At 36.0% G+C, this 24,906-nt stretch overlaps 1 protein-coding gene across 3 annotated transcripts in view; it reads right to left on the bottom strand.

Moving 5' to 3' along the window:
* Positions 1-911: 911 nt before the first annotated feature.
* GABRA2 (gamma-aminobutyric acid type A receptor subunit alpha2) overlaps positions 912-24,906 on the bottom strand; it is a 65,456-nt gene continuing 41,461 nt past the window's right edge. For all 3 annotated transcript variants that reach the window (XM_030492092.1, XM_030492091.1, XM_030492090.1), the window contains exons 7-10: positions 22,176-22,319; positions 21,221-21,373; positions 11,999-12,201; positions 912-8,049 (exon numbers count right to left, since the gene is read on the bottom strand). In XM_030492092.1, coding sequence (XP_030347952.1) covers positions 7,741-8,049; positions 11,999-12,201; positions 21,221-21,373; positions 22,176-22,319 — 809 coding nt within the window. In that variant the 3' untranslated portion in view covers positions 912-7,740. The remainder of the gene's footprint in view (positions 8,050-11,998; positions 12,202-21,220; positions 21,374-22,175; positions 22,320-24,906) is intronic.

A 24,906-nucleotide genomic window follows, 5' to 3' on the forward strand; every position in this document is an offset into this window, starting at 1 on the left:
AAAGGGCCCAAGGAAGTTGTGCGATCTCCATTTTTGGTGATGGCTCAACACTTGACTGGACAAGGTTTCATGTAACTTCATATAATGTGGCTGTGCTTTGAGTGTGGGATTTGACAAGATGACCTGCAGAGATCCTTTCAAGTGTAAATTATAGCAACTCTGCTATATTTATATATTCACAAAATAGATTTCTCACACTCTGTCCTGGCATTCCCAGGTATTCCTGGAGGGCATTACATAGTCCCAGCCCAGATACAAGGAGCCCCAAATCCCTTCCAATGAGCAAAATTACTTCCATCTTCCATGAAGAACATTTATGTGTTTGTCATAAGAAGATGCAGCTATACAGGAAAAGAAAGGGCCATGCCTGAAATATTTATAGCCTTTCCACTGAAAGACTTGAAACTCAGAACACTCATTTTAAAACAAACAAACAAACAAAAAAAAAAAACCCAAACCCCACATCTTACGAAGAGTATGTAATTTCTGAGTAAGGTTTGTTACCCCATCTACTTCCTTTGATGAACTGAGCTGTCTAGTAGGAGGTTTCTTGTGTTCCACATTATCTGGTGAATAGTGTATACCCTGCAGCACTATGTTTTAGAACCTTCTGGAAACCTGAAATATTGTCACGTGTAATATGGATACATGAGGACATTCTCATTATATAAATGGAAAACCCTGTTAAACTCTCACCAGTATTTTGTTTCCAATATATTGCTTGCTTCCTTTGGGAAATTCTACCCTTAATAAAAAAGCACCTTCATAGATGCTGTAATGGGTTGCTTAAAAACAAGCAAACAAAACCAAACAAATAACCCCCCCCCCCCCACAAATCCTGAGAGAAAAGCCATGAGGGAAATTAAACATTTGTGCTGTCAATGCATTAAAAACAAAAATACAAAATGTGCTATATTTAAATTAACTTTAATAAGAAGTACAAAAAGATAATGTTAAGCAATATTTTGCATGTGGTTAATAAATATTCTTCAACAGCAAGCAGTGACACATTCAAACTTAAATCCAGTTATTTCTTTTACATTTTAGAAAAGTAATAACTTTTTTCCAGTTAAAACAAGGTCACAAATTACAGCACATTATCATCCTCTTTAATTATTTATAACTATGAAACCTACTAAATAAGTGAACTGTCACCCAGAAGATTTTATATGACATTGATGTTCAAGGTTAAGTATACTTACATTTATCATGCAGTTTCTTACTGTGCATATTTGATTGGTGTTTAATTTCCTTTAAAATTATTGGTTCCGTTCTTCCCATTTGCTTATTTCTTGTTAATATACCAGAAGCATGTATTTTCAAACTCCTATACATTTTCACACCTAAGTGACTCACTAAAGTAGATTTGTCATAGAATTAATAAATGCTCTCTGACTCCAGCCCAGCTGAGAAATTGCTAACAATGTCTGAATCAGACTCCATGTTACTTTCACTAGTTTTTAAGTCAAGTATGTAACAATATTTAGTGTAATCACTTCCATTAAAATTAAAGTGCCTTCAAATGTTTCCTAATAAAGTGACTATTTGTAAGGGAGAGGGTGACTGGATGCTGTATAGGAACTGATGTTTAACAGTTTATAGATACGGTGCATATGTATGCTAATAGATGTAAAGTACTACATTGCATTCAGTGCTAATTGTAGGCTACAGTAGCCTATAAACTGATAAATTCAGCCAAAATAAATATTTAATAAAGAATATCAAAAGCAGTTGATCAAAGCAATACCTTGTTCCATTCTGTTTTTCCATCCATCCTCAAGAACATAGATAGATGGATGAAGTACTCGAAAACAAATATAACACTTCAACCTGTTGAAGCTCATCTTTTTGAATATCAGATGAATGAAATCACTCAGTGTAATCATTAAAAATCTTGAATGCATAAAGACACTCTCCAGGCCACCTGATCAAGTGAAGTATTCACAACATTATGTAAGGAATTAAAATTTGAAAGAAAAATATAACTTCTAAAACACCCAACAATAAAAATATATTCATATATATTTATGTAGACACCAACACTAGAGGAAAAGTATACATCATCTTGCATATTTTAAAACATCCTCTAAATTTCTTTTTGTGTTATCACCTACTCCTAACTCATGGCACTTTCGCAATATTCTTAAAAGGCATTAATATATACTAGGAATGAAACAGACATTAAGTCCTGTATTTCAGTATGGGTGGCTCTTCTTTTAAGGGCTTATTTTCATAGGTTAAAGAACTAAACCACCTCTATCCAAAGGAGAACCCTGGCATAGTCTCAGGTGTACTCCCCTTCTGTGAAAAATCCTTACTGACTTCAGTGACGTAGATAAATATTGTCAGGATGTTAATCACTGTTAGTTTAAATTCAGTGCAAATTTTGCCCTGATCTCAGTCCAGCCCGCAATGTTTAGCCTCTTCCAGTCAGATGTAATCACAGACTCCAAAACAGGAGTTCAAGGATTCACCAGGACAGATGTGAATCTAGAAAATTAAATGGGTTTAAAATATTTTAAAACTTTTTATGTGATTAACATCTGCCATTCATTGAAACAAACTTTTGAGCCTTTAGCTGCTACTACTAAAGGTCTAAAGTGATAAAGTCCTTCACCGAGTCTCACGTGGCTGATTTCAGAACAGAATTAGAAGTTCTGATTGTTAGGGATTTTGGGTTATCTACAGAAATGTGGTGGAGGAGGTCTCCTAGACTAAAAAAATCTAAAAACGAAGAGAAGATAATGTTAAAGGGATACAACTTAGAGTTATATTGCAAACTGACAACATTCTAGCAGAAGGTACATTGTCACTGGGAAGAGGTGGAAGTAATCCTAAAACTCTGCTTTCTAAAGAACCACTCCCTGTACTGGAGGCTGAAGTGTGAGCCAACTTTCATATAAAATCACTTACCTACTTTAATGCTTCAAAGTCTTCAAGATAAAAACTTTATATATGACATAAAATTATACCACACTCAGAGATTCTATTTAGATGTGTTTAGACATTTGTACATTTACCATGCTCTGTGTTTTTTAAATGAGGCTATTTAACTTTCTGAGCTAATTTTAAAATGTCTTCTTCATCTCCTTAAAACCCATCAAATTGCTTTCTAAATTTTAGCATTATATGTTTACCCATAATTGGGCATAGACTGATGATAGCTTCATATCCATACTGAAATCATTTTCCGCGAATATTTGTTGGGAATGGAAATGTTCAGAAGCATAGGCTTCCTCTATTTTGTGAAAGGCCAAGGCAAAAACTTGCACACAACTTAGCTTTCAGAATAAGAATGAGAGGTGTGGAGGGAAGATGCTGATTATCTGTGCTTAAGTGAAAGTCACAGCTCTTGAGAAAAAAGTAGAATTAACAAAGTTCTATTTAATTACTGAAGCTTCTTTCCCCTCTCCACCCTAGATGTCCCTTATGGCAGGAGGCACACAACACTGCATGGTTTTCAGAATGCAGTCAGCAGAAGCCTCTCAGTTTCAAAGGCACAACTCATGTCCCTCAAGTTCAGCAGAATTATACAAGTAGTATTTAAATCTCCTATGTTCTAAAAGTTACTTTCCCACAGCTCATGGTAATGAAAGCTCAGAACTGAAGCTGATACAAAAATACACATTACCTCCCTCAAGGGCTTCTTCCTCAATCATCTCACAATCTACTAAGAGTAACAAATACATTTGCTCCTTTGCTTTCCTCCTTTCCTCTCCCATACGTCCCTACCTCTTCCCATCTCCTTCTAGTTGCTTTCATACAGATAATTTATGGCCACCTCACTTCTGAAAAGTCTCACCACATCATATGTTATCTATAATCACTGGGAAGGGAGAGTAATTCAGTAAGGCTCCTGTTTGGCGTCTGGTGAAGCTCTTTCATGCTTCTTAACCTAGCATAATGCTCAGTTGTATGAGTAGTTTCCCAAGCTACAGTTTGTATCTCGGAACATCTACCATAATATTTTTTTAAAAGATGATCAACAATGCAGCAGTTAAAAGTTGAATGAACCAGATACGGAAGGTGAAGGCAATTTCATTGGCTACAACATAATTGAGAAAGTTGGAAGCCACTCTTTTAAAAGCAAACTGTTAAGAAGTTTCCAGCAGACAACTCTGGCTGATAAACCCTGCTGATCTGTATATTCTTCATGCTGACTTATAAATTACTGTTAAAGTACTGACCATGTGCATCCAGCAGTGCGTGCCCCAGTACTATCTTGGAAACCTGTTTCACAAATGAAACCTTGTTCATAATTATGGTAATTCCAATCCAAGTTTATCAGAGTGTTATATCACTGTATTTTTTGTGTTCATTTATTAACTCACATAAAATATTAACATCTTGATGCCAGAATAATGGGAAAAATAAATTATATTATCATGTCAATCAAAAATTTCACTGGTAGATTCCATGTGCAAGTCTTTGACAGCAAAATGACTTGCATTTGCTCACTTACACTCTCTCCCCACTTTTAAGTATTTAAGATCAGCAAGTTTTACTTAGATTAAATGAAACTTCTAGGTATTTGACTTATAAATTTGTGACACCAGTTTTCAAATCCCAGACACAAATTCTATGCCACTAAATGGAAGGAAGGTCTAACTCTTGTATTCCAGTGTTGCTTGCATGATGCTTGCATTCACTTAAATCTTTACATTCAAATTTACTTACGCAATCGTTAGTCTTTCTTACAAATTTGCAACTTATGTGTAGTCATTTTATTCACTATAAATGCTTCAGTAGTGAAACAATAAAGCAGACTTCTTCCTCCCGCAGAAGGTGTTTGCTTTAACCCAGACCAGCTGAACTAAATGTAAAAGTGAAGTTTTTGTGGCGCATACACACTCAAAAGCCCTGCTGATGCCCACAATAACTGTATGTGTGTATTTAAAATGTATTCTCATTCACTGACTGAATTTATATATTATACTTATTCTTCTATATTAATGTGCAATAAATGTATCTTTAGCATGTGATAAACACCTGGATTTTTGCCTGCCTGACTCCTAAGCATAACACAAGCATGGAGAAAATGGTCAGTGAGCAAAAACATAATTTTACCCAAAAAAAAAGCAATAGCAGCAACGCTGACTAACATGAGACAGCATCAGGCTTCTTGTGCAGACCGAAGATACGCTTTTTGCATGCAGCTCTGAATTACACAGCTGTTATTTTTCAGAGAAGTCGTCTTGTTGCAGAAGATCTGTACTGTTAAAAACCTTTGAGAGGTCCCGTTCTTGGATTAGGATGCAAAATCCTTCCTTATCAGCTAATCCAATATGCCTCCTAAGCACACTCATGTTTGTAATGGGGAGAGTTCTGACTATACAGTGTCATGCACGGAGCAATACCAACATTGTTTAAATATTTTGAAGAGTTTGGAGTACCTGGGAGTGGCCAAGGGTGAAACACAAACCTCTGTTTCTCATACCCCAGTTCAGCGAGGGTCGGAGAATCCCTACATCTTGCTGATGCAAACAGAAGGTAAGAACTCTCACTAGGTCACAGGAAGGAGACCTCTGCCATAAAAAAACATAATCGAGCTACTCAAGTTCAAGAGCAGTTTAGCATGGGCCTCCATTAAACTATACAGTTAGAGCCCTTTGCCAAAAACAGAGTTAAAAGTGAAGGGATTTTTCTATAGTTCTAATATTTACAATTGTTTGTACATATGTACATATATATACTTATTCATACTTGGACAATGTGACATTAAAGGGATCATTTATAATTTACACATGAAACATTTTAAAAATGTATAATTATACCATGAAATAAACCTTTGTTTATTGCTTGCCTTCCAGCCTTATGCTCATATTCTCACTATTGCACACATCTCCATGTTACATGGAAAATCTACATTTATATATAAATATATATGAAAATAAGGATATTTTAATTTTAATGTTCTGAGTAAAGTGCTCATTTTTTAACTACTGTTGATGAGAAAGGTTTAATCTGACAGTTTAATTAGAGGGGCTTCAAGGGAAACACACCTTGTCCATGCTTCTCCATTTCATTTATAACTTACATTTTCCTGATGTCAACTCTGTCTTAACTATTAATTCTATTCATAATATGCATTTGTGACCTTGGCATCTATACTGTCACACAAAGTACAAAACAGAATCACAAAACAAAGAAAAAGCAAGAAAATAAATCAGCAAATGAAAGCAGTGTTTCTCTTTGTTGTTTGTAGCACATTTCCATGTCTTAAGATACTCTTTTATTTGATTTTAGAAATATTTGTACAACTTTGTTAAACTCTGAACATATCTATTTTATGCACTATACTCAAGTACTGTACAGAACTGCAATAAATGACACTATACGACTACATATGTCTCTACTAGAAGACATTATCATAAAGGTGTATCTTTTTGTAAAGGTCAACTAATAACTGCTAATGTATGTGTGAATCAAAGTATTTTTGATTGGCCAAGTATACTAAAAACTAAATACAGTACACAATTATTACTTATGCCATGATTTATCAGGCCTTTAGGGGCATAAAGAATCTTTGCAAAGGCTCCGATGAAAAACAATTTTACTGATCAGTATTAAATGTTCATATAAAATTGCAAGTGGCAGCTCCAATTTTGTTATATTTGTGTATATGAAATACCGTTGATACCTACTGAAGATGCATGACCTTTTATTAAAAAAATAACATTCAAATCTTAGCAAAACCATTTCTAGTATACAAAGTTGTTGTAAAGTTATGTCAGCGAAATGCAAAGTTGCAATTTACAAAAGCAGCAGTAAATTTTATTATATGGACAATTTCCTGAACTTAAATCATGATTCTTGTTTCCCTTGAAAAGAATTCTTTCTGGGACAAATACAGGTAAATATTTTAATGGCAGGTTTTAGGTTAACATTAAGCAAGAAAAAAGAGTGTGTTATATTACTGATATACTTAACCCTGAAAAATTTCTGAGTGCTTTTATGAACCTGATAATAATCTAATTAAGAACAAAGTCAAAAAACAAACAAAAAAAAAAATCCAACTTTGCTGAACCAGACAAACCTGGCTTAGCAACATCAAATAAATAAAACAGTGAAAAGAATAAGATTTTCACTAGCAGAAGTTGGTTGAAATTGGAAATTTGATTAACACTTGCTTTTCCCTGAAATCAATTAGAAGTGTTTAATAACAACTTCAAACAGGACAGAAGAAAGAAACTTGTGGGTTTTGCCACATAGTAGTCTTTACTACCTCTTCAGCCTAACTAGTATCCAGAATGTTTGTGAACAGTAGAACTGTATGAGCTCCATACTTTGTTATGTACATGGGTACTGCTATTGTATGAAACGATTACACCTTTTTAAAAAAATCACTTTTTTAAATGACAGTTTCTTTCATTAAAGTAGAATTACTTTATAGAAAAATATTTTAACTTTAAATTAAAAAAATACTGTTCCTAAATAATTATGTAGGATCGTATCTTCATTTCATTGTACGGAGAGAATATAATTCTGTATATTTGAATCCTAGTTTAATAGAACTCCCCTGGGTATAACTTTTAAACAGCTGGCTATATTTGCCATGGGTGCTATCTGTTTACAGACCCATGAAATAACAGTGTGTCCCTCCTTTGGAGATACACAGATAAGACATCTATATACACTCTGTACATAATGGTTCACAGATTAGCAGTTATTAGTCGGACTGTACATAGCAAACAACCTATCTGATTAGAATGACTCTAAGTCCTCAGTGTAATTCAGCTTTTAGGTTGATGGTGCAAAGCCAAGTAAGACAGGCTCTCTGTTTAAATATGTAGCCCAATACACTAAATTGAAAGTACCAAATAAGACTGGAAACACTATCCTAGACATTCTGTCAATTTTGCTAACACTGTTGAATGTTTTCTTTGCTTCCTGGGGTTTCACTTCTGGTTTTGCCTTGTTGGGTTCTGCAGTTGTAGCACTCTTGGAGATAGTTGGTAGCACTGAGTCCTTGGTAATATTTGGAGCATAGTTGGCAACAGCCACTGCATAGGCATTGTTTTTCTTAATGACAGACGCTTTTTCTTTTTTCTATTGGAAGACAGCATGAAGTTAAATATTTAATGTGTATTTGCCAGAATAGACTTAATAAAACATCATTTCAAATGTAAAAGAAACAAATGAGTATGTCAAAATAAATATCAGCAATACAACACGGATAAATTCAAATATATAGAAAGACATGTCCAGTCTATCCAAAAAGAAGGTACAGGTAACGTAAGAATGCTCTAAAAACATAGAGTCTTGCATAATCAAATGCCCTACTGAAGTTCTATGAGGAAGGATCTACTACTGCAATTGTAAGCATAACTGGAAAAGAGTTGGTTTTTCTCTAGCTGCTTTGTATCTGGCTCCTCACAACATAATTGCAAGATGTTTAAAATGTTCTCTGTTAAAAGAACGATAAGGAACGAATGGGTGGACTGAAAAAAAAAAAGATTACCTGGCACTGTAATAAAAGGAAAATTAGGCCATCTTTTCCATATAAGTCTAGCATCACTATTAACTGAACCTCTCATAACATACCACTAATAAATAATGAAATTTCAGCAATAGTCTATGTTTTTAAGAGATGCTGGAGAAATATGTGTGTGTTTACATGTATATATACATAGACACACACACTGATGTCAGAAAGAGATTGCAATTGAGAGAAAGGACTCTAGCCTAGTAGTTGCAGAAGCAAGCTGAGAATTAGCCCAAGCACTATTTCTGTTCTTCAGAAATTATTGTTTAAAAAATGTGTAAGAGTGATGAATATGGGGATTAGAATCTTAAAAGTAACAGAATATAGGAAAACTAGGATGGAATTAGAAGAATTTAATGAAGTTTAGCGAAGGGAAGTTAAAGTCCTGCACCTCGGGAGGAATAACACCATGCACTGGTAGAGGTCGGGACTAATGGACTGAAAAGCAACTATGCAGAAAAGGCCCAGGGTGGACACCAAGTTGAACACAAGCCAGAAATGTGCCCTGACTGCATTACAGAGTGTTGTCAGCAGGCCAACAGAGGTGAACATTCCCATCAACTCAGCCCTAATAAGACACATCCAGAGTGATGGATCCAATTCTGGGCTACCCGGTTCAAGAGAGACATAGAGAGCAAGTCCATAGATTACAAAGATCATTTAAGGCCTGAACCATCTGAAATATGAAAGGCTGAAAGCTGTGACTGTTCAGCCTGGAGAAGAGCAGGCTCAGGGGGGAGTTTTATCAATGTATATAAGTATCTGGTGGGAGAGAGTAAAGAAGACCAGATCAGACTCTTCTCAGTGATATCCAGTGGAAGGACAAGAGACGATGGGCGCAAATTGAAATACAGAATGTTCTACTTAAACATACAAAAATACCTGTTTTACTGTGAGCATGACTGAGCACTGGAACAGGTCACCCAGAGAGGTTGTGGAGTCTCCATCCTTGGAGATACTAAAAAAGTCTGAATACGACCCTAAGCAACTGTCCCTGCTTGGGGTAGGATAATTAAATTCGATGACATCCAGAGGTCCTTTCCAACATCAGCAATTCTGTGTTTTTACGGGATTGTGTATGCTTTCAGATGGCTAAAGTTCAGCCAATGCCAGTCCAATGGAGACACTGTCTATAGATAGATACAGGGGTGTAAAGGTAAAGAGTATAGGCTTGAGTTTTTAAACATACGTATAGTACACAGACTAGTTCTGCAACAAGACTGTAATGCTATAAATTGATTCACCATTTTACAGCAATTCCAAACTAAGGAATTTCCAATAACTGACAGGAAAGAATGGAAGGGAAGCTTATCGGGAAGCAAGGCTCTCCATATAGAATTTAGAAATAGGTAAATAAATATTAGATTCAGTCCATCTCTTCCACAAAATACAGAATTAAACAGATGAAGAAATAGTTAATTTCTGGCTGTTGTATTGGTTTGGTTTGATTTTTTGATCTAATTAAAGTGGCACAAGTGAGGGAATCCTTGTGACTTTTCTCCTATAGGTGCATTCCAATTTTTTACTTCCACTGGCAGGCATCTACCCAATTTCCAATTTTGGTTTTAAATTAGCTCTAATATGATGTTTATTAGGGACATCTACAAATCTTTAGAAGATCTTCATGGTTAGATGTTGTGCCCTTAATACCATGTCTCAGGAGATGGTGTCACATAAAAAGAAAATCTGGGATCGGGTGGGAATTCAGCATTGTTCCTTATTGACTGCAGTGTGAAAAAAGGCTGATCAAATTTGTAGCTTGTCCTTGCACCTGCTTTCCTGTGAGACAAATTCCATGTTGACAGTACTTAGATGCGAATTTCTATATAACGTGAACACAGATGACTGTCACTGAGGAAGCATATTTCACTCCATTTGGTGAAGAGTAAGCCTGGCTTTAGATGCACAGATGCATTCGGCAAAAATAATTACCAAATCAAATTACAAGAGGAACACTCTAACTGATCTATAATTCCTTGCTTTCAGACACACTTAGTGTGTTTTTAAAAGGTATCTGTAAAACCATTAATGAGACCTACATAATAAAGATGAACCATATTTTTGTATGAGAAACTATGAATATGTTAAAAGTTCAGCTCTTTGTTAAGACAGTTTGAAGAAAATAGAGAACTGGACGTGTGAATTGTATGTAAATCTTCACATGGAATAGATAATTTTACCATTCCTGGGGAAGGAATGCTATCTTGCTGTTAAACAGCTGCCACACCTAAGATCAGGAGACAACACTGTTATATCAATTTGAAGGAACAGCCAAAGTATGATCAGAGATTTTATAAGGGCTCCCTACATTATTACAATGCCAGGGTAATATGCCTATCTGAAAAGCTTGACTTGTGACATGCTGATAAACTTGTAGTGATTCTGTACCTACTTCTAGCATGAGAGAACAGACCCTGAAGCTATGGACAGTTCATGTCTTAATGGAAGCCACAGGAAATTATAAACAATGTACTTTTCCCTCTAATTCTCCTTTACCATTAATTGAACATTTTGCTTCTTTATGCATTGTGCATTATGCATTCAAAGTGCTGAGAAGCCACCAGTCAGTTAAACATTGCTTTACATCTAATATTATCATCTAGGAAGCAAATAATATTCTACCTAATTTAAGGAGAACAGAAATCAGAGTATACTTTATCAGAAGAAATCCTTTTCCATTGGTAGAATCAGAGACTGGGATAGGAAAAATTATAGTAAGTCAGTCAAAACAAGAAGTCAGCTTTAACAGTTGTTATGTGTTATTAAAATTACAACTGTAAAGCTTGTCACAAATTTAAGCATATCGCCAGTTCATTTTGTTCATGAAATGAGAAAATCTATCAGGTGAAAATTTTTTCATGCTATCACACCTACACTACTATCAATACCAGAAAATTAAGGCATGACTGTGTTTCTGCGCACTTAGAGCATCAATGCGTCATAGATGAAGAAGTACTGAGAATTTTGTAAAATTGCTATTTAAAATAGTTTAAAAATCAATGTCCATATATTACTAAGGATAAGATTCAGAATACTGAAAATGTTCAAAATCTCTGGATTTTGTTATTAATAGTTTTTACATATATGGGCATTCAGTTCTTTTTCTGATCCTTAATTACCAGGAAAATGAATATACATTATATGTCTCTCTAATATTTTTCTTATTTCCAACTCAAATGGATTAAATAATAAAAAAGTGATCAACCAATACAATCTAGATTAAATTTTCTGAATAACCAGATAAACAGTTGTACCTAAGGAGTCAAGAAACAAGTCAGTTCCCAATGTAAAAAAACAATGTGCTTGATATATAAATCTGGAATTCTGAGACCAAGTAAGATTAGCTACATCAGGGCAGATATATTTTTGTTCAGGACCAAAAATGCATCTACATTCTTTTGATTTAAAACATCATGTATTATTTGTTTTTATATAGCCAATTTTATCAAAACTGTGTATTACAGCTGCTTTAGTGCAATTGACTGGAAATAGGGCAATTTCCTTAGGACTTACCTTATCATTCACTACACTTTTTCCATCCCAGGCCCATCCTCGCTTTGTGAAGTAATTTACAGTTGCAAATTCAATTAATGCAGAGAATACAAATGCGTAACAAACAGCAATAAACCAATCCATAGCTGTTGCATATGCTACTTTGGGGAGTGAATTTCGAGCACTGATGCTCAGTGTTGTCATTGTCAACACAGTTGTGACTCCTGCAAGGGGGGGAAAACCAGAACAGCAACAATTTTACTTGGATTAATGTCAACAAAAAAACAAACAAAAAATTATTATGGCATGTTAGTGAAACATAGTGGAAAATTTTCTTAACTAGGTTGGTGGCAATGCCAGAACCTTATCAAAAGCTGCATCTTGGGTTTCCTTTGATGTACTTTCGTTCAATTTTGTTGTCTAAACTTCCCTTTTTTAATCAGGTTAAGATTTTACTTATAGAAGATATAGAAAATATATATTTTTTTTTAGCTATCAGGACAGGTAAGGGAAAAAATTAGCAATTCCTTAATGGAATCATAATATTTTGCAGCATTAAAGTAATAATGATTAATATGTTAATGTTTCGTGGATGGCTTCACTGCAGTAACTGCAGGTCTGGCACCCTGTCTCACTAACCATCCAGTGACATAGTTGAAGACATAAAATAGTTAAAGTTTTCATTCAGGTAACATGGATTTTTTTTTCTAGAACAGCATATTGTTTTGAAATGCTAGATTATAATAAATGTGTATTGTGTCAGAAAACAAGACTTGATGATCCAGGAAGATTGGTTTTTCACTGTGGCAGTTATTAAAAGCACTTCACAGTATTTTGTACATAATGAGGACCCAGTAGGAAGCCAGGAATTATACTCAAAAAAATCAGAAAAAGATAGACAGGAGGAAAGGAAGAGAAGAACATTTTTCTGAATCAAGTTTTAGCAAGCAGAAACGCACAGCCACAAACACAGTCTCCATTCCTTAAGTAAATCAGTTCTCCCACCTCAGACTGAATCGCACTTAGACAAGCTGAACTACTTCCTTTGTGTCAAGCCATTAAATACATCTCCAGAATTAAAAGCAACATGAAGCAATATACTTAGCACAGATCAACAAACCTACACTCCATTATGACAGGAAAAGCAGATGCCATGGCAGAAATATTAGTAACAGCACATCACAGCTTCAACAACTATACACTCATAAAATTGTTGTAAAAAGATTCCCAAGAGAAAGTAAAGCCACTCTTCCTAAGCCAGATCCTTCACTGTCAGTAACCTGTCACCTGGGTTCTGCAGGATTGACCTAGCTCAGATTTTCCTTCTGCTTCAAGAGAAGCATTTTTAAACTGCTGTGTGAGAGGGAAGAGAGGCAGCAATTACGCCTACTCAGAACTCTTTAGGCTTTGCAATTTCCTTCCCTCCTGTGCAGAATCTCTATCTCTGAAGGTGCTACACAGGATGACAGAACAAAGCTAAGTGGACTCAGCCTCAGCATTACTCTCCCTTGATAACACTTCCAAAGGCCTGTGCAGCAGGGAAAACAAGGCACAGAAACAACCTGCTGAGTCACACAGTATCCAGACACCTTAGCAAACATAATTCTCTAATTGCCATTTTTCAACCTCCATAAATTAAAGAAGTGGATTTAATCTGGAATCAGCCATGACACTGTTAGGATCTACTGCCCTATACAATGAAAAGGAAGCAGCTATCACACTATATTGTATGCAAATGTGCAGACAATATATTTTGTAAAGAACTTATTCTCTCCTAACACTTACACAACATATGGCTTAATTATTTTCAGCACCTCAGGGAAAGGCACTCTATCTTACATTTGAAATTATCACATGCAAATTTTAACACTGGTCCTGAGCTGCAAATAAATCATTTTAATTACATAGAAGTATCAGTAAAGTGATTGTTTCTCTGAGATAAGGTGACCTTATCCACATGTAAATATATATGGTTGTTAAGGTAATGTTCTGTTTAAGTCCTACCTTTTAGAATAAACTAATCTTCTGGAAGCCCCATTGGCTTCTTCAGAAATCTAATTTAAGACTAACTGCTGGCCTTTTCTAGTCTCAATTAAAACATCATGAATTTACATGTTGTATCTTGCTACCAGTTGACAATTTCTCTAAAAAGTTCAGCAAACCACACCACTTTGCAAACCAAATGTTAATCAAACAGCCCATTGTCAGACAATTGCCAATGCACTTTCATTTCCTCTTTCACTCTATAAATTCAGTCATGTTCAATCTACCACAGTGATTTAACCTGTGGCACCTTGAACATCAGAGTGGGAAAAAAATTGGACAGAAAATTTCACTTGTGAAACCTGTCAGTTTAGGAATCTCTAGTATTTTTATACTTGCTGGTTTTCTTCAGTCAAAAGACAGATGATTTTGCACAGTATAGTTAATTTTAAAAATCAGTATTATGAAGTCTTCTTTACAAAAATGGACTGAATGGAATAACCTGCCTCCTTGTCACTGCTAAACCCAATAGGACTGAAAAATTATTAATGTGGAAGAATATGGTCAACTTTTAAAACAAAACACATTTATTTCACAAAGATTTAACTTAAACCCCATACACGGACCAGATCAAAAACATTCCTCTTTCCACTATCTAATTCATAATACTGGTGAACTAAAATCGGTATAAAACCCAGCGAGTAGATTGACCTCCTACAATGAGGTAGCCAAACAATTAGAGAAAAACAATCTTCTCCCCTAAATCATATACTACTCCGAAGAGCCTAAATAATTAAACAGGCTATCTAAAGACTGCATGATATCTCCCTCTGATGTAGAAAGACCAGTTTATAATCATGTCCAGAACTATCTTCTGTAGCAGATGTGGCACTTAACATGTGCCAGAAGGACATGGCCACGTATCACCTTGTAAGAGACCACGTCCAGCCATCAATTTGTCTTTAGAAAGGATCCAAAACATAAACCGTTGATATATCTTTTCTCCAAAGAGGACCAAGCATTTTATACTTGACAACAGATATACCCCAACATCATACAACTTTTTTTCTCAGCAGTGCATGCTTATAAATGCTAAGTATCTTCTATCACTACAGGTTTATCCATTCTGGAGCTATTTGATTGCCTAGGATTTTTTTATGGTGCCACTTTTGAAGTGGCATCTGTTCAGTGGAGAAAAGATATCCATCTCCAGGGCTCCAAATTCAACACTTTCAACTGACACTAAACTTATATATGTGGAAAATACCAGCTCTGTCATATTTTTGATTCCAGGACAGATGGATACCATCCAACATATGTTTAAAGTCAGACAGCCACCTTTGGGCAAACAATTTCTGTCACTCAGCAGTCTAGCGCACTGCCACACAACAGCAGAAGAGGTAAACCGAAAAACTAGAAATTGTTAACTAAAAACGTTCAGTGGAAATTGAAGGAGCTATCACATAAATATTAAAATCTTGTAATGATGACTAGTTTATGCCCACATTTGCGTGCAAAAAGTCAGGCTACTTCTTGACAGGAACAAGTTCTTTTAGACCGTAATTTTACCTCTTGTGTATCAACGGAGTTTTGTAATTTGAACAGATTTTAGTTAACTATATCATGTCCTAGCCTTCTCATGTTAGAATGCAGACACTTCCTTTGAAAATGAAAGCCAAAGGCCTAAATAATGAGTTACTAAAGGACGTTTCTGTAACAAAAGCGGTACTTCAGCTTCGCAAATAATTTGTATAAAATGCCTAAAATGTGTTCCATTTCTTATAATATCATGCTACTCTTCCCACAATTTTATCTTTTCATCAGAACACTTTGCAAAGATACACATAGTGGCTGAAGAACATATAAAATGATTGATAAATTGCTCTTTTTCTATGAGGAGAGTAATTCCATTGCTCTATTATTTCACTCTTTCTTTTTTCTGAACAGTAATTGCAAATTTTGTTAGGTAATTAGATCACTCAACCTGGTCCAAACCCTGAATGGATTTATAAATACAAATAACATAGCAGAAAGAAAAGATCGTTGTACCTTTTTGAAAGATACAGATTGCTGCCTCATTTTATCACACCAAGAGTAAACAGCTGGAGGTCTAAACAAAAGCTTAAAAATTCTGGAGACAGTGTAATTTCGAAGTATTATACTATAACTGTGGCTACACACCATACTGTTTCTTTTTTATTTATGTAATGTATATGTATTACTTGAGAATAGAATACAAAGGGAGTTGATTGATTCTGCTTAGACACTGGCAAATAAGTCTGAATTGTCCTGGGTTCAGCTGTAACAGTTCTTTTTCTTCTTCCGAGTAGCTGGTGCAGTGCTGTGTTTTGTCTTTAGTCTGAGAACAATGTCGATAAAGCACCAGTGTTTTAGTTGTTGCTAAGTAATGCTTACCCCGATCAAGGACTTATCAGTCTCACGCTCTGCCAGTGAGGAGGGGCACAGGAAGCCGGGAAGAAGTAGAAGCAGAACACCTGACCCAAACTAGCCAAAGGGGTATTCCATACCACTGCACGTCATGCCCGGTATATAAACTGGAGGGAGTTACCTGGAAGGCCCAGGTCACTGCTCGGGTCAGGCTGCTATCGGTTGGTGGGTGGTGAGCAACTGTATTCTCTCCCCTTGTTATTTCCCTTATCATTATTAGTGGTAGCAGTATTAGTTTTGTATTCTAGTTTAGTTACTGGACTGTTCTTATCTCAACCATGGGGTTTACATTCTGTCGATTCGCCTCCCCATCCCATCTTGCTGGGGAGAAGGGGGCGGGTGAGTGATTGGCTGCGTGGTTCTGAGTTACCAGCTGGGCTTAAACCAAGACAATAACCAAAGCCGAACAGTAAGCGCTATTTACTCTAACTCCAGTAAAAATTACATATCATTATGCCACTACTGGAACATGAGCTACTGTCTTGACACACCACTGAGGTGAGAAGACATATTAGTTTGTTTGCAGCCACCTCAGTCTCTAAGGTCTACAGTTTTCCAGGTATGCTTGCCCACTGCCTACCACTAGTATTACACCTACAGTTGGCAGAAATTCTCAATTAAGAAATTATAGACTGACAGTTTTGAGTGCTGGGATAACTCTAAAGGCACAAATGATCATCAGCAACATGTAAAAGGAGAAGCAAATAAGGAGAGTTGAGATTTTTTTTCAACAGAACAGGAAAATATAATTTGTCTATATAGAATTGTTCAAAATGAAAGGTCTACGTTATTCAATTACCATGTAAAAATAACCAGAGAGCAAATCTGTACTTTTCTTAGGTTCCGCTTACTGTACTTGTACATAGTCTGCCTATTTCAGGTCTAAATGGCTTTTTGCTTCAAAATGTACAGTAATTAATACAGGTTCAGAAAAGATAAACCAAGAACAAGCAAAACACGGAGACAGGAATGCAGCATAAAAATAAAATGATCACAGAGAACACAGTTCTGACAAAAGAACATAGCTATGTGAATTTAATATTCTGCATCTTGGATAATGTACTAGAAAATAATACAACTCCTAATTTTTGTTCTTGCCTGCTTTGGGTATCAAAGAATATATACATATATATCTCTAACTACATTCCTTTTAACATTCTCATTCCTACTCTGCGTGAGTTAAACCACATAGATAATTATAGCACTAAGAAAACTAATTTCTGATTTTTCTGTCACCTGCCTTTAGTGCTGCTATTCAAATACATGTGATGCTTTTAAATGTTATGACCATTAAAAATGGAGAATTCAATAAGCTGCACAAGATTAGTTTTGCTAATATTGCTGACACTAAATGCGTAACAATAAACACATTACTAAATGAAACAGATTGTAATCTTGCAACAAATGAAGGCATTATGAACCAGGCTCATTCCTCTTCGTTAAAAATGCAATCAAATGCTTTTCAAATTTATCTGCTAGAGAAAACACATTCAAGACTTAATTAATGATGATAAAACTTTTTTCTTCCAATAATTTAAAGCAAAGTTGAAACAATGTAACATCAGTCCATAATTCATTTGGGATAGCTTAGGTCAACAATATTAAATAGATGCCATAAAGGAAAGGGATTAAGGAGCTCAATTACAAAAATAGCCTCATTCTACCAAGCCCTTAATGGTACCCTAGAACTTGAAACTACATTGCAAGAGAATAGAAAGGGGAAAGAAAAATAACTTCTTTCAAACATTAAATAATAAATGCTAAGTGCTGCTTTGAATATCTGGGAGTTATGTTTCTTTGAAAGGAACAGTACTCCAGAAGTTAGTCCTTTCCAGGACTTGGTAGCGCTCAAGAAGATACTTGAAATAAATTTCTCATTTATTCTGAAAAACACTTTATCAAAACTAATACTTTCCACTTAATCATAATTTAATATTTATACATTAATTATTGCTATACTATTATATCCATATACCCAGGAAATTATTATATTTATATATTATGTAGAATATATTATTGTTATATCTATACATTTATTATACAATGCAAAGATGAATATCTAGCAACAACTCCATATAAAAACTAAAAATTAAGTATGATCAATAAAAATGTAAAGTAAAATCTCCTGCAAGTTTTATGTTTCCTGCTGAAAGTAGCTTATTTTATTAATTTAGCTGTAGTATGGGCTTCATGTGTCACTGGTGGAGTACACCTGAAAGTACCACCCAAATGAGATCTTGAGTATACCTGCCCAACTTTAATTGCCAAGATTAATTCAGTAAGAGGCAGAAAACAGTAAGAAGCAATAGATGAACTTTGCTATGAAACTGTAGCTAACTTCACACTTTTGTTAAGACATTTAGGCAGGAGACCAGAAGAGTATCAGAAAATATAGAATCATAGAATGGTTTGGGTTGGAAAGGACCTTAAGATCATTTAGTTCCAACCCCCCTACCATGGGCAGGGACACCTCACACTAGACCATGTTGCCCAAGGCTCTGTCCAACCTGTCCTTGAACACTGCCAGGGATGGAGCATTCACCACTTCTTTGGGCAACCTGTTCCAGTGCCTCGCCACCCTCACAGTGAAGAACTTCTTCCTTGTATCTAACCTGAACTTCCCCTGTTTTGGTTTAAACCCGTTACTCCGTGTCCTATCACTACAGTCCCTGATGAAGAGTCCCTCTCCAGCATCCTCGTAGGCCCGCTTCAGATACTGGAAGGCTGCTATGAGGTCTCCACGCAGCCTTCTCTTCTCCAGGCTGAACAGCCCCAACTTTCCCAGCCTGTCTTCATACAGGAGGTGCTCCAGTCCCCTCGCCATCCTTGTGGCCCTCCTCTGGACTCACTCCAACAGCTCCATGTCCTTCTTATGTTGAGGACACCAGAACTGCACACAGTACTCCCTGTAAGGTCTCACGAGAGCAGAGTAGAGGGGAAGGATCACCTCCTTCGACCTGCTGGTCGAAGTGCAGTGGTGCAGTGACAATTGCTTCCAGTAGGTATGGAGAAAGACTAGGAGATTCGCCTGGGGCTATGTGATTAGAGAAGCCACCAGCATCTTAGCCTGACAATTTCATCTAGAATGTAAAAGAACATTAAGAAATAGCTCCTCAGGGGACATCCAACCAAATGCCAAAGGCTAAGCCCAAGGTGGAAATGCTGCATGCAGGGGCTAGTCTGCTCCATCAGACAGAGCCTGGACGTCTTGCTCCCTAGGTGCAGGGTGCCAGTCTAAGCTGGCCTGGATGGGATGGAACCCTGACTGGTGCATGAGGGGCATGTTTGTGTGGCAGAAATAAAATACTAGCATAGAAATTACTATCTCCTCAATATACCCATTGTGCTTAGTATACATATTTTAGATTTTATGTCACTGGGTGGTGTCATTCTCTTCTTGCAGCCATCCTACCCAGTTCCCTCAAGACATCCTGAACCAGGACACAGTTTATTATCCATATTATGCTAAACCCCCAGGAGAGTAAAGCAGCAGGCTGCCATGCAGATATTACTTATTTCCAAAGAAAACACCATAAATTAAAAAAAAAAAAATCAGGAAGAAAGGTGTGCAGGAAGGGACACAACATTCCAGATAAACTATCCTAATGCCTTGTTACTGATGTAGTGCCTTGTTACTGATGACACAGTAACAGAAAGTGCATTTTAGGAAAAGAAGATGTGAGACTTTTTTTGGACAGACCAGTTACACTGTCTTAAATGTACAGGAGGGAGTACAAGGGGCAAAGTCAGAGATAAAGAAGGATTTGACAGTATACTTGCAAGGCTGGAAAATAGGAATGTGAATTTTGATAAGAAGAAATGGACACATTCAGAGAAGATTTTGAAAAAAGAAAGAAAAAAAAAAATCTGCCTGATAACTGCCTCAGAAAATGTGGTAGAATTCTGGTCCCATTAAAACCAATGATCCATTTCACTTGACTTCAATAAGGCTCATATTCAAACCTACAATTTTCACAATGCTTTGTGTGGCATTTTCTCTACCAGGAGAGACAGGGAGTTTGACCTATTTTTTGAAGAATACATAGTGTTTACTGATGACAAATCATATGATTTATGCAGCATTTCTGATGGCAGATTTCACACAGACATTGCTTTCTCTCTTTCACTGTGCTTTCTCTCTTTTTCCTTAAAAGCAAACAAATTAAAATAACTTTAGGTTATGCAAATAAGAAAAACATTTGCTACTTTGCTTTAATAAAGAAGAAAGCAAAACCTTACTGTAAAAGAAACAACATTATTTTGCACTGCTGATGCTGTTCATTGCCTTGTAGTACAATCCAATTTGAATTAGTGGGAAGGTTTTTGCCCAGACCCCCAGAATAGGGTTAATTTTAAACAACTGCAGCTTGCGAAGTTTAACACATTCAAATAATTCAAGAAATTCAAACTTAAATTGCTTAATTTAAAAAATATATTTAGAAATGTGCTTATCCACCAAGAACCAAAATATTATTTGGATAATATCAAGGTAAGAAAGACATTTCAGAAAATAATCTAAATTCACTTTTTAAATAGAAACGTTATTGTCTTTTTCTATTCTGTGAAAACTTTTTCCTCTCAAAAGAGTCACGGATATATGGGCAGTTCTCTCATATGCACTAATTTCGAAAAACTTTGGGATTCTTAGGAGATCTGTGAGCTGTAGTTGAAACCTATTTGGACTAGAAAGAGTATCACTCTCTACAGTCACACCAGCTTGAATGAAAAAGGCCTTTACCAAGCATACTTCTGAAATGCTTCCTAACAGCTTCATCTGTTGCAAACACAGCTAATGCTACTCAGTATACTCACCGAAAACTGTCCTGGCAGGTACAGATTCTCTGTTCAGCCAGAATGACACTTGAGAGAGAATCACAGTCATGATACAGGGCAAGTAAGTCTGAATGACAAAATAACCAATTTTTCTCTTCAAGTGAAAATGAGCCGTCATTACTGTATATTCACCTAGGAGCCACAAACAAACAAAATACAATGAAACAAAAGGTTATCATCTTAAGGAAGTCCATTTCTTTGGTAAAAAGAGTATGGTACATTTATGTGAACCAAACGTGCTAGGGTCAAATTGCACAGAACATATTTTGTAGTAGGAAATGTCCTACAGAATATAAGAAAGATTTTGAGCACAACTACATCTTATTCCCACTGAGCTCTAGGGGATATTAGTGTTCAGGAACTTACAGGAACTCTGTATGCCCTGACAAGAGATTCAGTCTTCCAGGCTTCTGCACATGAGCAACATTCCGTGTTCACAAAAAGGCACCCTGAGAACTTAATCTCAGTCAGAAGGCAATCATGGGCGTCCATCACAGCCTGACTCATGCAGGAACACAGTCTAGAGTCTGGTAGCACAACCCAGTGTTTAAAGCCAAAAACATCATGGAAGGGAAAAATGGTTGAAATTTGCATGCTTCACCATTTAATAGACAAAAAGTGTCATTTACCATATGAAATTAAATCATTATCCCAGTCTTGAGTTAAAAAAGTTAGGATTCAAGGCTAAGCTCCAGATACAGCCTTAAAAAACAGTTACTGGAGACAAGTTCACCTCTGCTATCACCATTAACTTATTAACTTGAAAAAGTCAGTAAAGTGCTGCTATATGTTGCTTGTACCACACATTAGTAGGCTTTGCCTAATATCGCACATTTTGCAAGTTTTTTTCAGTAGCCTTCCAACACCACCAGCAATGCCTATGTTCTTCACAGCCAAGTTGAGTGCTTTTTTCTTCAAAATCTCTCTTACTAACCTGTACTAGATTTAACTGTCTCTTTTCCAATTGTTTGGCCTAAAAGATCATACTGGTTCAATCTTGAGCCATCTGGTGCCACCTGCACTGAATCTGAAGCATTATAAGTCCAAATGTACGTCACCTCTGAAGTTGTGTATGCATCTGTGAGAAATAAGACAAAATATTTTGTCAGAAATTTAAATTAAACAGTTTCCATAAAAACTCATAGAATTAGAAGAGCTTTTCTCTAAAAAAAAAAAAAAAAAAAGCCAACACCAGAAACTTAAAATTATATGGGAAAAATATGTTTTGTCATTTAAAATAGCTTTACTGTAGGGTAAATGCCTATTGAAGCATGGAAACAGGGCACTCATTTGTGATCTTATCAACCACAATTTACTGCTATTAAATTACAAACAACATATCTTCTACACTATTAAAAAACTTGTCAGAGATTAGATATTATCTGTATCCTAAAACTCCTGTAAACCAGATGAAAAAAGCATCCGTGTGCAAGATTTAGGATGCACATTTCTGAAAATTCATTCCTACACTGTTCTGACTTTCTATTGTCCCCACTCTCCACTTTGGGAGTGTAACACAAGCATTTTATTATCAGCTGAAATTCATACCTAAACATGGGAAGCCAGGTTCAGTAATAACGCTCTTATCAAACTTGTAATTGCTCTGTGCCTTGCCCTATGTACCCTCTTAAATTTTACTCTTTGACATCTTTTTGTGGGACACACTAACATTCAGCAGACTGTCTCAGTGCATGCATTTAGCCTGTGGTCTGTCAAAATAAACTAGAATGAAAGTAAATCAACACTGTATTTTAAATAGCATCAATGCCTCTCCCGTAAGTAAGAAAGAAAATAATTAAGTATGTGCTGCTAGTTTTTCCAGTCTAATACCCTACTAACAAATGGAAAATGAAAGGAAAGTGGTAAACCACTGATGGAAGAAACTTTGTGTTCAGCTTGATTGACTGACACAAGTACATTTTAAGTCTTATACTATAACTGTATTGGGGGGGGAGAAGAAAATAAAAAGAAAGGAAAAAGAAAGGGAAAGGAAGGGAAGGGAAGGGCAACATTTCATTTCTGTTGGGCTGCAAACATTTTCGCTTGAGAAATCTCTGGAGGCCCAGAAAGAAGCTTCTTCATGCAAGTAGCCATAAATTGCATGACTAACAAAATCTAGCAGGTGGGTAGCGTATAGAGATTTTTAACACTTCAATTCCATCTTTCCAGCTTCCTGCAAGAAGACCTCTGCTTTAATGCAAACCAGCAGTATTGCCAACTGCTGATTTGTCCCCATTCTCCCCACTGTTAGCTAGACTTTGTGATAAGGATAAAGAAAGGCAATCTATTAAGCTACAGTTTCTCCAATATGTTCAGTTTGTTTGGCTTTTCTCCTATGTATTAAAAAAAACCCCAAAAACCAAGCAGGCATTCATACAGGCTGGTGATCCTCCTAGCAATGTAAGAGTAGCAGCATATGAAGAGCTGCGACAAATATACATCACTGGCAAATTTGTCACAGCTAAACCAAAATCCTCAGGATTCCTGCTTATTTTTACCACTATTCATCAGTCAAATTCTAGCCCAGAATAAAAGCTGAAAAATGCATAGTAGTCTAGAAATGAGTTCTCAGTAAAGAAATGAGTGTGAAGCCATTCTAAACGAACAGAAATGAGTCCCCTGAATGTGCCAACAGACTGGAGCACAAGTGACTATGAGGGAAATGAAAGACAGATTTTCTAAAATCACATTTCTCACAGTTTTAATTTTCCTTCTTACTAGAAAACCAGAAACCATGGGCACAGAACAAAACAAATTAGTAAGCAAAAAAGACCCAACCAAATAAGGCTACATATTAGTCTTTTTTCTTACCATACCTTATAAATCAAAAATACTTTGCTGTGCACATATATATAAATAGTATTAGATAGTAGATGATTTCAGCTAACATCTCTGGTATTAGTTAGTTAAGCTGTATTATGTATTATACATAAAATATTTAGGGGTGGGTAAGACTCCATGATACAAATATTAGTAGTACTAATGATCTTTTATCTCCATAGCTAAGCTTTCCCTCTAGTGTGGAAGCATCATCAGAAACACAGGCTTAGTTTAATTTGCTCCAAACTCCAAGGAAAAGAAGTATGCCAGGATTATGGAGAGAGTGTGCATAGCGCTCTGACAATGTTCATCTGGTTAATGATGTCCTTAGTGGCAGTTTACCACCTGTTTTGTAACCTGTGATGTAAAATGAGCCAGAATTTAAAGGTATTAACTGGTTTCCTAAAAAAAACATTCGCTTTCCTGGGCCCAGCAGAGAATGTAGACTGCAGTCAAAGAAAAAAAGAAAACCTTCCAGTGTACAAAATCCAGGAAATAAATATAATGTGATTCTAATTCATGAAGAAGTAGAAGAAAGGCTGTAGTGTAGGTAAATGGAGTTAGGCTGCTGTTAAAGTAATACTACTGAGATCAAAGTTCACCTATCTATAACATGCAGATATGCTAATGAGTGAAATTTTCTATCACAAGAAGCCAGTTGTTGTTGTCTTCATTAACGAAGAATGTAAAAACAAGTATCACCAAGAATATAGAGAAAGTAAGTGTTTCAATAAATGAAAAAAAAACCCAACCAAAAAACCACCAAACCCAACCCATTATTTGAAGTCTTTAATCTGCTCTTCACTAATACTACATGGGCTACATGCATGCAGGTCTGCATTCAT

Source organism: Strigops habroptila, chromosome 7, assembly GCF_004027225.2.
Source record: "Strigops habroptila isolate Jane chromosome 7, bStrHab1.2.pri, whole genome shotgun sequence".
In the NCBI taxonomy this organism is placed as follows: domain Eukaryota; kingdom Metazoa; phylum Chordata; class Aves; order Psittaciformes; family Psittacidae; genus Strigops; species Strigops habroptila.